This window comes from Agrilus planipennis, unplaced genomic scaffold, assembly GCF_000699045.2.
Source record: "Agrilus planipennis isolate EAB-ADULT unplaced genomic scaffold, Apla_2.0 scaffold148, whole genome shotgun sequence".
Taxonomy (NCBI): Eukaryota; Metazoa; Arthropoda; class Insecta; order Coleoptera; family Buprestidae; genus Agrilus; species Agrilus planipennis.
In genome coordinates, this window is record NW_020438929.1 from 76,021 (window position 1) to 92,248 (window position 16,228).

The window sequence follows — 16,228 nt, forward strand, 5'->3', positions numbered from 1 at the left end:
AAAAACGGCAAAGTCACTGTAGCACTATCAAAGCAAAGCCTTCAGCAGACCCAACAGATTAAAATAACATTCTTGTTACTAAATTTTTTGTTAAATACAATAATACAACATGAACAAGCCAGCGGTTTATGTTAACTTCAACACGTTGCAGAAAAACGATGCAACTTATACGCTCGACAACTACATCAAGTACTTGAAATGGAATCCGAACAAAACTGAAAAAGTGCTGGAGATCGGCTGCGGTCCAGGAGATGTGACGAAGGACATCCTGGTGCCCGCCTTACCGGGAAACGTCGAGGAATTGGTATGCCTCGACCGATCCGAAGAAATGATTAACTTTGCGAAAAATAACTCCAAACATGACAAAATCAAATATATGCAAATGGACATTTCTAATGACGATTTAACCAATGTGTTAGGGAAGAATACTTTCGATCATGTCTTCTCGTTCTACTGTCTCAATTGGGTGCAAGACCAAAGGTAAGAAGTTCAGATTTATCATTATTATTAAATAATAAATTACGATATTTAAATAAATGTTAGATTAAAAGTAACCACAAATATTTTGAAATTCTTAGGGAAAATTTTTATTTAAATAACAGAATAAAAATTACCCCTCTTACTTCTTTTTTCCATTATTGAATAAAAATAAGCAATAAAACGTTTTAAGCTACTAAATACTCCTACTACAATCATTTGGGGTTTTAATACTGTACAGGATATTTTATTCGTAAATTTCTGCAGTAAATAATAAAATCAAACGTTAAATTTTCTCAGAATTTGCAATTTTAAAGTATTACAGTACTTGTGACGGAATAAATACTTTTAAGTTATTAGTAAGTAATTTATTAAAATACCAGACGTAGATAGCGTTTTCGAACGAATTAGTTCCCATCAGCGCGCCATTAGCAGTTTCGATAAAATATTGAGATACTACAGTTAGCAGCAAATATCAATAGTGGAATGTTTGTGTATTTTCAGAAAAGCGTATAAAAACATTTACGACGTCCTAAAACCCGGTGGGGACGCTCTTGTCCTATTGAATGCCTACCATCCCGTATTCGAAGTGTATCACTGGCTTGCGCAGCAGGAAAAATATCATCTGTACCACAAAGAAACGGACAACTTCGTTTCCCCTTATTTCACAAAGAAACATCCCAAACAAGACCTGGAAGATATTCTAACGGATTTAGGTTTCATTATCCATGCTTGCGAATATAAGCCCCTAGACTTCGTATTCCCAAATGAATCCTATATTAAAGGTAAGCAAACAAAATTGCTTTTTCCCAAAATTAACCGACAAGATAACGAAATAATTTTTCTTTTGCTGACAAACCACAATTTACATTTTATAAATAGTTTATTATCTATCAATCAATGAAAAAAATCAAGAAATAAAAATATGGTCAAGTTTCAAATCACAGACTAAATAGATAATAATACTACCCCTGATAATTACAGATGACAGATCGAAAGGAAACTGCTGAATTAACAATTACAATTAAATTACCAAAAATAATAAGCCACCAATATCTGTTATATACTGATAAATTTGCTATACTAATCGTGGTTGACTAGTATGAAAACCCACTAAGGGCATTTCTACATTCCAAACATGAATTCAAGTANTGTTTAAGCGAAAAGCAGCCGATTTTTCCAAATCCTAGAATTATCCTTCAATGACTTCAAAGCAACGGTCGCAACCATCATATGTGTGTAAAAGAATTATATACACTGTTAGGATTACTAATTTAATTTGATCTAAAATTGCGGCCGTTTTTGCAGGCGGTCATAAATCATCTTTATGTGTGCCGAACGGCTAATATACTTGTGCTCGTCGGCTCGGTGCGTTAGTACGTAACTAAAAAGAAGTTTTTAATAAAGGTAGTATATGAAGAAGTACAAAATATTCGTAGCAGGTAATACTTCTAGGAATACAAAATTATTGGTTTGCTTCCCCCATCCCGATTCTGTATCCGTTTGCGTAGAATATGACTATCGACGGATTTTACAAAATACGCACTTCAGTTCCGGAATGTTCGTTTAGGAGACATAAATTGCCGATAAATTTTATTCAGTCCCGATTTTTCCTTAGAGACGATCCATTGTACCCTTTTACGGTCTCAGATTGCTTTGGGACGAGCTTTCCGCCACGTCGGCAATCTGTTCAATTCAACCGGCTCCCAATCGCTCAAGCTCAACCTTTAAAAAAAAAATTCACCTAAAATACTCCAGTTGCTGCCGTGTTCCTTCTTCCGGGTGTTTACAAAATAAAAATTTTCATATTCTACGAAATCAATCTTGTACCTATCTGACGTTCCTTATAAGCCACTGTGCTTTGATTAAGACTTATTATGGCTCGGTTTGACGCCTTATATATGAAAAATTTAGGCACCCCTGCTTAAGTCAAAAAGAGTTCAACAACACATTAATACGTTGTTCACTCATAATATGATACATTCGTTCAAAAGAATTTAATAAAAACGTTATAGACAAACTGTAGAAATTCATTCCATAACCTACAGAAAATGTACAATAAGAAATTACATTTCGAATCTTTTTTAANTATAAATTAACAGTGTTATAATTTGTTATACATATACATTAACAAAATTAGATCGTAAGTAGATACCACATTGAAATGACGAAATATCAATGCCGATTGAGATGCTGCAAAATTTTCCACTTTATTTTCAATGTCAAACCTATACCTACATAACTACATATGTTAGGATCTCAACTACGGGCATGACTTGCTGTTTTTATCTAAACTGAAAACTACACTTGTGTTCTCCCTTCTCCCCGGATGACCGATTGTACGCTTACAATCAGAAATCAACCACGTGAAAGCACCAATATAATCTAAAGATAAAACACACTTTTCGCAATTTCCCACACTTCTGTTCGTAGATGCCTAATTTTATATAAAAACGGCAAAGTCACTGTAGCACAATCAAAGCAAAGCCTTCAGCAGACCCAACAGATTAAAATAACATTCTTGTTACTAAATTTTTTGTTAAATACAATAATACAACATGAACAAGCCAGCGGTTTATGTTAACTTCAACACGTTGCAGAAAAACGATGCAACTTATACGCTCGACAACTACATCAAGTACTTGAAATGGAATCCGAACAAAACTGAAAAAGTGCTGGAGATCGGCTGCGGTCCAGGAGATGTGACGAAGGACATCCTGGTGCCCGCCTTACCGGGAAACGTCGAGGAATTGGTATGCCTCGACCGATCCGAAGAAATGATTAACTTTGCGAAAAATAACTCCAAACATGACAAAATCAAATATATGCAAATGGACATTTCTAATGACGATTTAACCAATGTGTTAGGGAAGAATACTTTCGATCATGTCTTCTCGTTCTACTGTCTCAATTGGGTGCAAGACCAAAGGTAAGAAGTTCAGATTTATCATTATTATTAAATAATAAATTACGATATTTAAATAAATGTTAGATTAAAAGTAACCACAAATATTTTGAAATTCTTAGGGAAAATTTTTATTTAAATAACAGAATAAAAATTACCCCTCTTACTTCTTTTTTCCATTATTGAATAAAAATAAGCAATAAAACGTTTTAAGCTACTAAATACTCCTACTACAATCATTTGGGGTTTTAATACTGTACAGGATATTTTATTCGTAAATTTCTGCAGTAAATAATAAAATCAAACGTTAAATTTTCTCAGAATTTGCAATTTTAAAGTATTACAGTACTTGTGACGGAATAAATACTTTTAAGTTATTAGTAAGTAATTTATTAAAATACCAGACGTAGATAGCGTTTTCGAACGAATTAGTTCCCATCAGCGCGCCATTAGCAGTTTCGATAAAATATTGAGATACTACAGTTAGCAGCAAATATCAATAGTGGAATGTTTGTGTATTTTCAGAAAAGCGTATAAAAACATTTACGACGTCCTAAAACCCGGTGGGGACGCTCTTGTCCTATTGAATGCCTACCATCCCGTATTCGAAGTGTATCACTGGCTTGCGCAGCAGGAAAAATATCATCTGTACCACAAAGAAACGGACAACTTCGTTTCCCCTTATTTCACAAAGAAACATCCCAAACAAGACCTGGAAGATATTCTAACGGATTTAGGTTTCATTATCCATGCTTGCGAATATAAGCCCCTAGACTTCGTATTCCCAAATGAATCCTATATTAAAGGTAAGCAAACAAAATTGCTTTTTCCCAAAATTAACCGACAAGATAACGAAATAATTTTTCTTTTGCTGACAAACCACAATTTACATTTTATAAATAGTTTATTATCTATCAATCAATGAAAAAAATCAAGAAATAAAAATATGGTCAAGTTTCAAATCACAGACTAAATAGATAATAATACTACCCCTGATAATTACAGATGACAGATCGAAAGGAAACTGCTGAATTAACAATTACAATTAAATTACCAAAAATAATAAGCCACCAATATCTGTTATATACTGATAAATTTGCTATACTAATCGTGGTTGACTAGTATGAAAACCCACTAAGGGCATTTCTACATTCCAAACATGAATTCAAGTATGAGAGTTTCAATCTAAATAATACGTCATCATTAAACTAATATTGGTTTAAACATTTACACAATTAAATTTTCCAGTTCGGGCGTCTGTCCGCAAAATCCATATCCAAATTTTGAACGATTTTAACATTTTTGATATCACGTATACGTATACAGTATACAGGTCAAGACCAGAATAAAGTAATTTTGCCTAGGCCAAATTTATTAATCCAAAGAGTGATAATGAACCAGTTTGACCTAATTCAGATTAGTTTGACGAATTTGTTGCAGACGAAACCTGATTTCAGGAAAACTAATTTTGCATAGGCCAAATTTGTTTATATACTTAAACGAAAACGAGTAAAAAATAAATAAACAATGGTAGACTTTTAGAACTTTTTTGGTTTTTTAATTCAGTTGACGGCGTTTCGTCTGTAATTATGAAAGAAATCGTCGGAGTAGAAATTAACGGGTTCTTTCCTAAACAAGTCAAAGGACTCATCATTTTCAATCAAAAAATCCATTGCGTTCATTTTTCTATTCAACTAAGAGGTTGAAAGGGAGCCGGTCGTCTTTTTTTTTATATCCGATTTATTATGATTTAATGTTTTCGGTCTCGTTCCAGGATTCTTCCTATCCGTAAATCCCTTTGTGGATTTAATGCCGCCGAGTGTAAGAGAAGAATACCTTCAGGAATTGGTGGATGAATTCAAAAGGAAAAAAATGAAGGGAAATGTAATGTCCTACGCAGTTCTTATAGCTTGCGTGCAGAAACCTGAACAGGATGAACCTCTCGTTTCTTAATCCCACCACAAGGATCTTAAAGGACAACTAGATGTTAGTTCATTCCAGAATCCGTACTGATTATTCTAATGATAACATATTTTTAATAATTAATTTAATATAAGTTCTGTATTATTACNAAATTTGTCCCTTATTCTAGTTACAAGTTCTGTCACCAGATGGTGCACGCTTATTTGATGGATTCCAATACCTACACCTAACTATGTTTAGAAATGTCTCTCTCTCTCATTCCCTCTCTTCCATTAGACACATTCAACACACTTACAAACGCACACACACACACACACACGCACATGTACACGCATCAATTAATTTAATGTAGAGGGTCTCACTATTCAAACTGACATTTCAGAAGAGGGATTTCGGGATTTGCCCCATTTATTTCCTTGATGTACGGCACTTTATACATAGTTGGCTTGTCGTCGGGAAGCGAAGGCGTCTTGATTTTCTCTCGCGCACAAGAAATTATTTAAACAGTCACGGATAAAAAGCAACATAAATAGACTAAAAGTTGTGTTTGAAAATATGTGCTTTTATCAAGCATTAAAAGTGACATAAAAAAAACTATTTAATATTAATAAAGTTTAGAATTATTCCTGTTTTGATCTGTAACTAGCCCATCATGAGTAAGAAAGCGTCCTACCATCCTAGCTCTTTATTATTTCTGATACCTACTCATTTCTAAAAACGTCTCTATCCATTATTTTTTTTACTCATTTCTAAAAACGTCTCTATCCATTATTTTTTTTACTCATTTCTAAAAACGTCTCTATCTATTATTTTTTTACATCATATCTCAAACACTTCTAACTTTTACCCTACCACACACCTCACCGTCCACGTTTCGCACTTTGGTAATCTTTTCCCAATCTCCAAATAGCCATTTCTGTGTAAAAAGCGATTTTTGACTCAATTCTAAATCATCTGATTTCATTGAAATCGAAAACCTGCGACTTCCTAATTGTCGTGTTCAATTTAGATATATCTAAATATGATGGTTGAATAAACCGAAACGTTACAAAAAAAATACAGTTGTGTCATTATTTGACTGCCACCCTGGAAAAAACTACATAATTACATATACAGTCGACTCTCGTTAATTCGAAACTCGAGGGACTCTTAAAATATTTCGAATTATTGAGTGTTTGAAATATCAAATGGTTCGAAATTTTTGAGAGAAAATAAATATTTTCATTTCTCTTTTTGAAATTTGTAAGCCACCCTTCACTTGCCGCGAAGTTTTTGATCTTTAGAGAAGACGCGAACTCTTTTGCTTTTTCCTTTAACAAGTTTCCGCTAATATACACATTTTTTGTTCTCTACACTGTTTTAGCCAAATGACCAGGCTTTCTTCTTCCAGACGAGGAAATTCACCTTTAGTAGTTCTTTTCCGTACTCCAGCAGTTTGAACAGCATAAATTTTCTCCTAATCCTAACAAAAACAATGGCTCGATGACACGATGATACAAATTTGAACTTGCCTCAAAATGTACTTACAATCTTTCTGTCTCTTTCTCTCTGCAACTATTTCGAGTTTTGACGCCGATGAGTTCGAATTAACGCGTCGTTTTGTTACGTAGGAATGATTTTTTTGTTCGAATTACCAAGTGCATAAAAATGTATTGATTTAGTTCGAAATATAAAGAGATTTTGTAGGGAACTCGTGATAACTTTGAATTATAGAAAGGTTCGATTTATCGCAGGTTCAAATTAACGAGAGTCGATTGTATATTAGTAGTTCTAGCTTCCCTACATGCCACTATTTTTGATTAACTTTATATTTTTTGCTTATAATTCATCCCACCATCGATTTCTGTAGTTATTTTAAGGGTGGCAATTTTCACCTTCTATAGAAGAGGTGGTAACCACTTCTAGCATACAAGCACACATTGGCACTATATAACTTGTGATCCTTGAGCTTTTCCGTACTTACTACCCAAATTTCACGTCACGTCAAAACCCGTTATCCTCTGTACTAATCCTTCACATAAATTATCAGAGTTTATAATTTTTATACTATATTTTATATATACATTTGAAAGAACTTGAACTAAACATAACTTTGCTTTCGAAAACACAATTTACAATAAATTTACGAATGACGATATTTATATGACTGCAAGATCCTTTTTCAGGTATTAATAGTTTTTAAATGTTATTGTTACTTAGCACATTTAAATATCCATTAGAGCAGTGTTAAAAAAAAGCGATTGTTAATACGAGAAAGCAAAGGGGATGAAATATGGCGAATGCGATTATGGTAAAGGTTCGATAACATTATAATGTCGAATTAAGAGGCATTCAAACATCACTTATCCTTTCCGCATTCGATGCGTATACATGTGTGTGTGTAATAAATCCAGCGGGCATTTGATAAATGGCTTGCTGAATTTTTCTAAAAATATCGTCAGCATGGTTGACAAATGTATATTTAAGATTTAAGACAGCCAGCCAGTTTTTCTCTTTTTCGCAAAAATTCGACTAACCTACATTCCTGTCAGAAAATAACATCCTATTGGGATCCGTCAAATGGGCATACACCATCTGGTGGCAAAATTTATAACTCGAATGAGGGAAAAATTTACATAGGAACTGTGCACGCAAATTGTAAAATTGTTTATTAAAATAATAAAACACGTTAAAAAAGTAAAAATTTTTTTGATGATGGAGTCGACGAAGTTTTCTTCTAAAGTTAAATCAAATAAAAAGTTAATATGTTCAGTGAAAAGCTGCAATAGCACTTCAGACATAGATCTTCACTCTTCACCTACATTAACTACTTTCCAATAAAAACTAACCGTTTTATATATGTAAAAAATATATTCGGAAAATTAGAGAAAAAAGTAAACTAATAGAAGCTTGGATGAAAGCAGTAGGTATCAAAGAAGTGAATTCCGGAATAAAAATTTGTTCACGTCATTTTAATGCACATGATTATATTTCAGCAAGTATTTACCATCAGCCATAACCTTAATATTTAAAACTAGAATCATACTAAAATTTAAAAAATGAGAAATTATTTATTACTGCGTAATTGATTTAACACAATTCTAATGATACGATATAAGTATTTTGAGGTTAAGAACCTACCTGCTGCAATACAACAAAGTTGCAATAATGTGTTTGCAAAGTTCTCTTAAATCGGCTTCCTAGGAATTGTATACAATTCCTAGATTTCATACATTTCCAATAACATATAGGTACATAAAAAATATCAATAAATAAAAATAAAATTTAGGTAGAATAGGATTTGTACTAAATTTCTAGACTAATTCAATACTACTTTTATAACCCTGTAGTATTGTTTAAGCGAAAAGCAGCCGATTTTTCCAAATCCTAGAATTATCCTTCAATGACTTCAAAGCAACGGTCGCAACCATCATATGTGTGTAAAAGAATTATATACACTGTTAGGATTACTAATTTAATTTGATCTAAAATTGCGGCCGTTTTTGCAGGCGGTCATAAATCATCTTTATGTGTGCCGAACGGCTAATATACTTGTGCTCGTCGGCTCGGTGCGTTAGTACGTAACTAAAAAGAAGTTTTTAATAAAGGTAGTATATGAAGAAGTACAAAATATTCGTAGCAGGTAATACTTCTAGGAATACAAAATTATTGGTTTGCTTCCCCCATCCCGATTCTGTATCCGTTTGCGTAGAATATGACTATCGACGGATTTTACAAAATACGCACTTCAGTTCCGGAATGTTCGTTTAGGAGACATAAATTGCCGATAAATTTTATTCAGTCCCGATTTTTCCTTAGAGACGATCCATTGTACCCTTTTACGGTCTCAGATTGCTTTGGGACGAGCTTTCCGCCACGTCGGCAATCTGTTCAATTCAACCGGCTCCCAATCGCTCAAGCTCAACCTTTAAAAAAAAAATTCACCTAAAATACTCCAGTTGCTGCCGTGTTCCTTCTTCCGGGTGTTTACAAAATAAAAATTTTCATATTCTACGAAATCAATCTTGTACCTATCTGACGTTCCTTATAAGCCACTGTGCTTTGATTAAGACTTATTATGGCTCGGTTTGACGCCTTATATATGAAAAATTTAGGCACCCCTGCTTAAGTCAAAAAGAGTTCAACAACACATTAATACGTTGTTCACTCATAATATGATACATTCGTTCAAAAGAATTTAATAAAAACGTTATAGACAAACTGTAGAAATTCATTCCATAACCTACAGAAAATGTACAATAAGAAATTACATTTCGAATCTTTTTTAAATAAAAAACTTCTTATTAAAACAGGTCCATCTCATTTTTTACAGCTGTTTATTAACCCTCGTTTTTGAGTTTATTAAGCTAATACATTAAATTTATAAATAGGTGCTATTTTTAAATTTTCTTAATGAATAACTTCAGGAAAAATCAGCAAAAATAATAATAATAATTAATATTATAGATGGTCGTTAGTCTCCCATTTATAATAACATAGTATGGTAGTAAAAGCAGAGAATAGCGCAGGGTCGAGTCGGCTTCAATAAAAAGAAGTCACTTCTATGCTCGCGAACGGTTAATTTAATAATTCCAAAAAGATTATTAAAGTTGTATGTTTGAAGCGCGGAGCTGTACGAGTGCGAAATATAGACGGTGGGCGCGGCGGAAAAAAGTTTAGATACGTTGTGGTGTTACCGTCAAATTATGAGGATGTTGTAGATAGAGAAGGTTGGAAATGAAGAGGTATTGGAAAGAATAGGAGAACAGAAGTATAGAAGTTAATAAAAATAGGCAGGATTGGTTGGTAGGGCACCTTCTCAGGCTTGAAAGTCTAGTTAGAGAGATACTAGAGGCAGAAACAGTAGTTAAAAGGAGTAGAGGAAAACCTAGATTAGGTTACTGTTCTAAAATAGTTAAGGATATGGGATGTTCTAGTTTTAGGGAAATGCGAAGATTAGCTCAGGATAGGAAGGAGTGGAGGTGCATGTCCAACCATTTTAGGACTTACAACCTCATGATGGATGATGATGGCAGTAATATGTGTGGGAAAAGGTGGTACCTGGGACTTACTAACTGTTCGCGAATAGTGGTCATGGAATTTTCGAGATATTTCTCGGGATTTTCTGAGATTTTCCAGAAAACTGCACATACCTATTCTAAATTTCAGTAGAAAATTCAACGTTTTCTAATGCTATTAAAAATTCCACTGTCTTTTATAATGGTTGCGAGCTGGTATTTCTACATATTATAATAAAAAATAGATTTCTGCATCCAACTGCACTACTGTTTTTAACATTATTTATTGCCTGGAACGGTCACACAATTTTAACGCCCTCGGAGTTAATCACAGTTCAATGAGCATGCAATTATTCACTTGTACTGTAGTTCGATAGTTAATAGTGACCAAGTAACCTATTCCTCCCTGGTGTACGTATCTTCCCATGCAACACACACACAAGCTCGTATTAAGATCCATCTACTCCAGACGAAATCAATAAATAGCAAAAAAAGGTTAAACTAGTAGTACTAAGATGTAGTAAAAATATTGAATGATTAATATTGAAAGAGTTAACTGTCAATAAATAAATAATTTCGAAACCGTCAAGCCATGTTTTGATGCTGTTCAATATTTATCCTCAAAATATAAGTCACATTAAAAGCCTTTTTAATTATTTACACCTTAAACGCCTTTCAATTCAAACTGTTGTTCTGACAAGGGCACAATTCGTATGAATACTATAAATCTATTATAGGATGGATACATTTATACACATTTCACATTATTACTATCTGGAAACATTATTATATGTATTAATGTCCATCAATTCCTCAATTTCAATTTTTATGAACAGTTGACTTAAGCAAGAGCACGTCTTATTACAATGAAACATTTCCACCCGTGCACATAATTATTACTACTATCATCATCCATCGGTCGTCGGTCCTAAGACTGGTTGGACACGCACTCCTTAATATCCTGAGCTAATCTTCACATTTCCTTAAAACTAGAACACCCCACATCTTTAACTACTTGCGAACAGTAATTTAATGTAGGTCTACCTCTACTTCTCTTAACTCCTGTTTCTGCCTCTAATATGTCTCTGACTAGACCTTCATGCCTAAGAAGGTGTCCTACCAACCTATCTCATATATTTCTAAATCTTCCAAAGTCCTCTTTTCTCCTATTCTTTCTAATACCTCTTTATTTCTAACCTTCTCTATCCACGGTATCCTCATCAATCGCCTCTAACACCACATTTCGAACGCTCCTAATCTTTTCTTTTCCGCCGCGCCCACTGTCCATGTTTCGCACCCGTACAACGCCGCGCTCCAAATATACACCTTTAACAATATTTTTCGAATTTCTAAATGAACCGTTCGCGAGCATAGAAGTGACTTCTTTTTATTAAAGGCGACACGACCCTGCACTATCTTCTGCTTTATATCCCTACTACTACTTCCGTCTTGACTTATCTGACTTCCCAGATAGCTAAAATCAGCCTCTCCTTCTAATTTTTCGTCCACTATTTTTACATTCGCTCTTTCCCTACTTTTTCTTCCCTTGCATACCAGTATTTTAGTTTTACTTTTATTTATTTTCATACAGTACTGTAATGTCAATACCGCTTCCATTTTATTTAAAGCTATCTCTAGGTCCTCCTTGCTAGATGCTAATACTGCTATATCATCTGCAAATCTAAGCATACTAATCTTTTGACGCTGTATATAAACTATATACTAAAGTATAAAATTACTGAACACTGAACAGTTGTTTGAAGAAGAACAACGAATTGAAATAAAACTTACAACCATTAACCTACATGTTTCCGACATACAATTTTTATTTTCTTGCAGAAAAGAAAATGGATTTTGAAACCGAAGAAACTGAACAATAGGTAACTTTACGTAAACATTAATTAATGCAATATCGTTCCTGCATTCAGTAATGTAGGGCACCTTTTCACTTTTACAATTAAAAAGTTGTAAATTGCAGAGTAAGTCAAGAAACAAAACAATGTCTTTCGCAGACTAGTCTCGGATAGTTCCTGTCGAATCGTTCGTTCTCGTCCTCGTAAAGTTTTCCTTGCTAATTGGACATCGTATCGTCTTAGCGTTCGTTGGAAGAAGTTTCGGATAAAAATGATTGCTCTTTTTTAAAACTTTGTAACGGATGATTCGAGAAAACATAACGTATTAACCCTATTAATATTTCGAGATTAATCGAGCAACTCGATCCGTACAAGAACGATAAATCAGTCGGCTCCATTGCATGGCCGAGCACATTCTCCCTCTTAATTTAAGTCGGTAATAAGTCGCTGGGGATTTTCATTAGTTGACGATATTATTTTAAAATTCAGACAACAACAACAACTTCCTTATTCTAACGCCAGAAAGTATCATATTTGGAAATCTAATAAAAACCCGTACTTTTATCCTAAACATTAGAGTTCAATAAATCAAGAAAAACTACAATAATAAGACTCTTGTAGACTGTAGAGTATCTTTAAGGTTACCGGTCTTTAAGTGTCCGTAGAGCCTGCCACCAGCCCGAACAGAGTAAGCAGTACGTATAAATTCGGTGATGTGATAACAGGTTATAAACGAATGCCGCAGACGATCGATATTTGCAGTGCCTTTGATGTAACCGAAGACAAACAAACGCATAAATGTACTGCGCCAACAATAGAATGGGGGTGTATGCAACCAACTGTACATCCGAATGAAGACATTTGAACCCGCCTATTTTTTTTCTAAATGTTGATTTCTAATTAATGAACGAAAATTACAAAATTTTACCATTTTCAATAGCATAATTATTTTTTAGGTATCTATTATTTGTCTATTTTTAATATTTAACGTCTATTTTGTTTCATTCGTACAAAAAAGGGGCGAACGTGTATTAGTGTACACGCATAAGAAATGAAACTTGTTTAGATTGTATATTTTAGTAGTAATTTAAAAAAAAGCTAGTTTAAACTATTGCATTAACTAATTATTGAAAACCAGAAAATTCAACTTTATTTCGAGAGGACGAATGCGGAATATTAGTTTAATTTTGTTAAAAACTTTTACGCTAGCACCAAACAAAACTGCAGAGAAATTACAAATAAAAACAAACACAAACGCATATGTAATACATATACAGTGCAGCATAGGTGCGATCTGCTGATAATTTGTCGAAAAGACAATTTTCGTATTATCGGTTGCTACTAACAAGTTAGTTTCTGAAGCCTGTTAAAATTACTCCTTTCGAACATACCCACCAGGGGTCACACGTATGACGCGTGACGCGTGACGCTGTGACGCGAGACGTTACAGTTTTGGTTTTATAAACTAGTAAATTTCTTTCTTACCGTCGATAAAGAAGTTTCCCTTCAATAATCTTTAGGCAGTTCGTCGTATCAAATTTTACAGACATGCCTCGTATATAATCAGTTACTTAGTACTTTTAGAGTAAAAATTATTTTTTTCTCACTGTACCTCCCGCTCACCCCTTCAAACCGGTACACTCCATTTCATCCATTTGCCCACTTGAACTTTACACTACTAAGTACGAAAAGTTGAAACGCAGCGCTACGAAACAGCCCCTCGAGCGCCACTCTGCTCATCAACGACCCCGTCTCGTCATCTAATGTAATTAATTTTGTTTTATTATTTGGCTAAGTAGATTAACCGCTGCAAGTGCAATATAATCTGCTTAGGATGTGTTGCTCGTCATATCGCGTACACCTACCTAAGTATATAGTAGATATAAACTCAGATTTAAAGTTAATTAACACCTCTAGTAATGAACCAAAATGTGGTTAAGTTCTCAAGAAAGAAATTAGCGAATAAGATAGTTTAAGTGCGTTGTGCTTAGATCGGAAAATTTTATGTATTGATGAAAATACAAAACAATGGCAAAAAAGCGGAAGTAATTATGTATTTATTTTCATGTTGGATTGTAGCCTGCTGCATAAAAATTAAGGCTCAAACATTAAAAGTCTGGACCAGTTAAATCCTGCCTACAGTAGGCGATCAGATTTGGAAGCCATCCCTTCATCCTTCATACTATCACAATGAAGTATATCGAGCAAAGAGCGGTTATTAAATACTGGCTTTTAAATGACATAAAGAAAAGTTTCTTACAAGGCTGGTGATAGTAAATGAGTGCTTGATCCACCACTATGATGTAGAGATCGACATACAAAGTAAGCGATGGACCCATCTTTAATTAATACTCTAAAAACTATCATAACAATTGTTTTAAAAATTAAAAATTTTTCGAATTTCTAAATTAATCGTTCGCCGGCATAGAAGTGACTTATTTTTATTTGAGACGTTTCGACACTGCGCTATCCTCTGTTTTATATCCCTACTGCTCCTTCCGTTAAAATCAGCCACTTCTTCTAATCTTTCGTCTCCTATCTTTATATTCGCTCTTTCCCACTCTTTACTGTTTCTACCGTTTTCTCTATTGTTACCCATAAATCTAGAATGACCTCTCTAAACCCAAATTGATCTTCCCCTAATAGTTCTTCCGCCCTTTTTTTCATCCTTCTCTGTACAATTTTAATTATGATTTTTGACGCATGGTAACCAACTATCACGTTACAAAGTATTTCTTTTTGTTTCTGTTCAATTTTAGATCAGAACCGTGGCATTGATACGGTTTTGATCAAATTTCGAAGGCTTCCTTTAGAATAACAAGAGATCCATTTCCTGATTAGTTTCGTCGTTTTTTAATGTCTGCCCCTTTTCGTTAAGACGAGGGAGAACGTGCGATACTTAATGAACTTTCAATATTTCACCGAAATAGCTGCGCGTCTTACATTTGCCTTCTGCAGAAAAGACACGACTTGGAAACGAACCTAGTTTGCCGTGCCGCCTCCTTCTCGCTACTCTCCGCCAACGAATAATGAAGATTAATTTAGTTCGCAAAATTTCCATCACCGCGCGAGGACTGATATCATCGCTTCATCTTCGACACGGGGGCGGTGTTGATGGAAAAGAGTCGACTACCGCTACCTACTGCGATCCGTTCCTTCGCGATCGACGAGGCGGATGGGATGGATGGATGAAAAGGTCGTGGAAGAAGCAATATCGGCAGCAGTTCGCTGTCTATCTGTGCGGATGCTGTCGATGGCGCTGTCGTAGCGACGTGCCGATCGACAAACGACCGTGTTGAAATTCAGAAAATGGCCATATTGCTTTTGCCCATGGTTAGAATTCAATAAGTCGCGGCAATAAACGGGCATCAAGGCGGCACAAATCAAGCAAGCGGCGAAAGGAAGGAATGAAACACCTCGCATGCCATCATCGCCCGACCGACTTTATACGACGGCGACGCAACGCCTTCCTGCTGGATTCTAGCATTTTATTAGTCCCTAGCCAGGAATTAGTGTCGTATAACACACCGCATAATAATTCGTTGCCGTTAAACGGATTCATTAATCTACGTACACATATCGATGTCAACATTTCCCTTATTTTCAACAAATCTGTACTAATCAAGTACACATCTTTCTATAATCATCAAAAAAGCAAACAGAGACAATATACCGCCATCTGGTAGATATTTACTGCTACTGAAGTATATCATGTGTTAGATCGAAATCGATAGCTAAGTTGTTTATGTTGTTTATAATAGCAATAAGGACCAATTTATACTAAATCTGATCAGTATTCCAGAACATTTAACAGGTAACATCTGGAGGCAATGTAGAGTGCATCTTGTGATATCGTCGCCCTTTGTTATAGCAAGCGTCAAGTGATGAAACACTCATACGTACTCGTGACCTTCGCAAGAGATGGTACACAGACAGGTCAATTGCACGTGTAACGATTATTACGAATACGCGTCATTATTGCCGGAGCAGTTGGGGCTTTCGGTCATATTTATGTTATATCACTGACTGGTGCAAAATGGCTCATTCTATTTCCTTTTCATGTACCTTTTAAT

General features: G+C 34.7%; 2 protein-coding genes across 2 annotated transcripts; both read left to right on the forward strand.

Moving 5' to 3' along the window:
- The first annotated feature begins 32 nt into the window (after window positions 1-32).
- Window positions 33-1,396, forward strand: LOC112904348 (juvenile hormone acid O-methyltransferase-like). The gene is made up of 2 exons (XM_025974154.1): window positions 33-480; window positions 982-1,396. The coding sequence occupies exons 1-2, from the start codon at window positions 110-112 to the stop codon at window positions 1,379-1,381; spliced, it is 771 nt and encodes a 256-aa protein (XP_025829939.1). The 5' UTR covers window positions 33-109; the 3' UTR covers window positions 1,382-1,396.
- Window positions 1,397-2,655: 1,259 nt separating this feature from the next.
- LOC108736655 (juvenile hormone acid O-methyltransferase-like) lies at window positions 2,656-5,450 on the forward strand. Its single transcript, XM_018469153.2, has 3 exons — window positions 2,656-3,406; window positions 3,908-4,188; window positions 5,157-5,450. The coding sequence occupies exons 1-3, from the start codon at window positions 3,036-3,038 to the stop codon at window positions 5,333-5,335; spliced, it is 831 nt and encodes a 276-aa protein (XP_018324655.1). The 5' UTR covers window positions 2,656-3,035; the 3' UTR covers window positions 5,336-5,450.
- The last annotated feature ends 10,778 nt before the right edge of the window (window positions 5,451-16,228 follow it).

Coding starts and splice junctions, on each gene's coding strand:
- LOC112904348 (XM_025974154.1), top strand. CDS start 110: ATGAACAAGCCAGCGGTTTATGTTAACTTCAACACGTTGCAGAAAAAC. Junction 481..981: donor AATTGGGTGCAAGACCAAAG/GTAAGAAGTTCA, acceptor GTGTATTTTCAG/AAAAGCGTATAAAAACATTT.
- LOC108736655 (XM_018469153.2), top strand. CDS start 3,036: ATGAACAAGCCAGCGGTTTATGTTAACTTCAACACGTTGCAGAAAAAC. Junction 3,407..3,907: donor AATTGGGTGCAAGACCAAAG/GTAAGAAGTTCA, acceptor GTGTATTTTCAG/AAAAGCGTATAAAAACATTT. Junction 4,189..5,156: donor AAATGAATCCTATATTAAAG/GTAAGCAAACAA, acceptor GTCTCGTTCCAG/GATTCTTCCTATCCGTAAAT.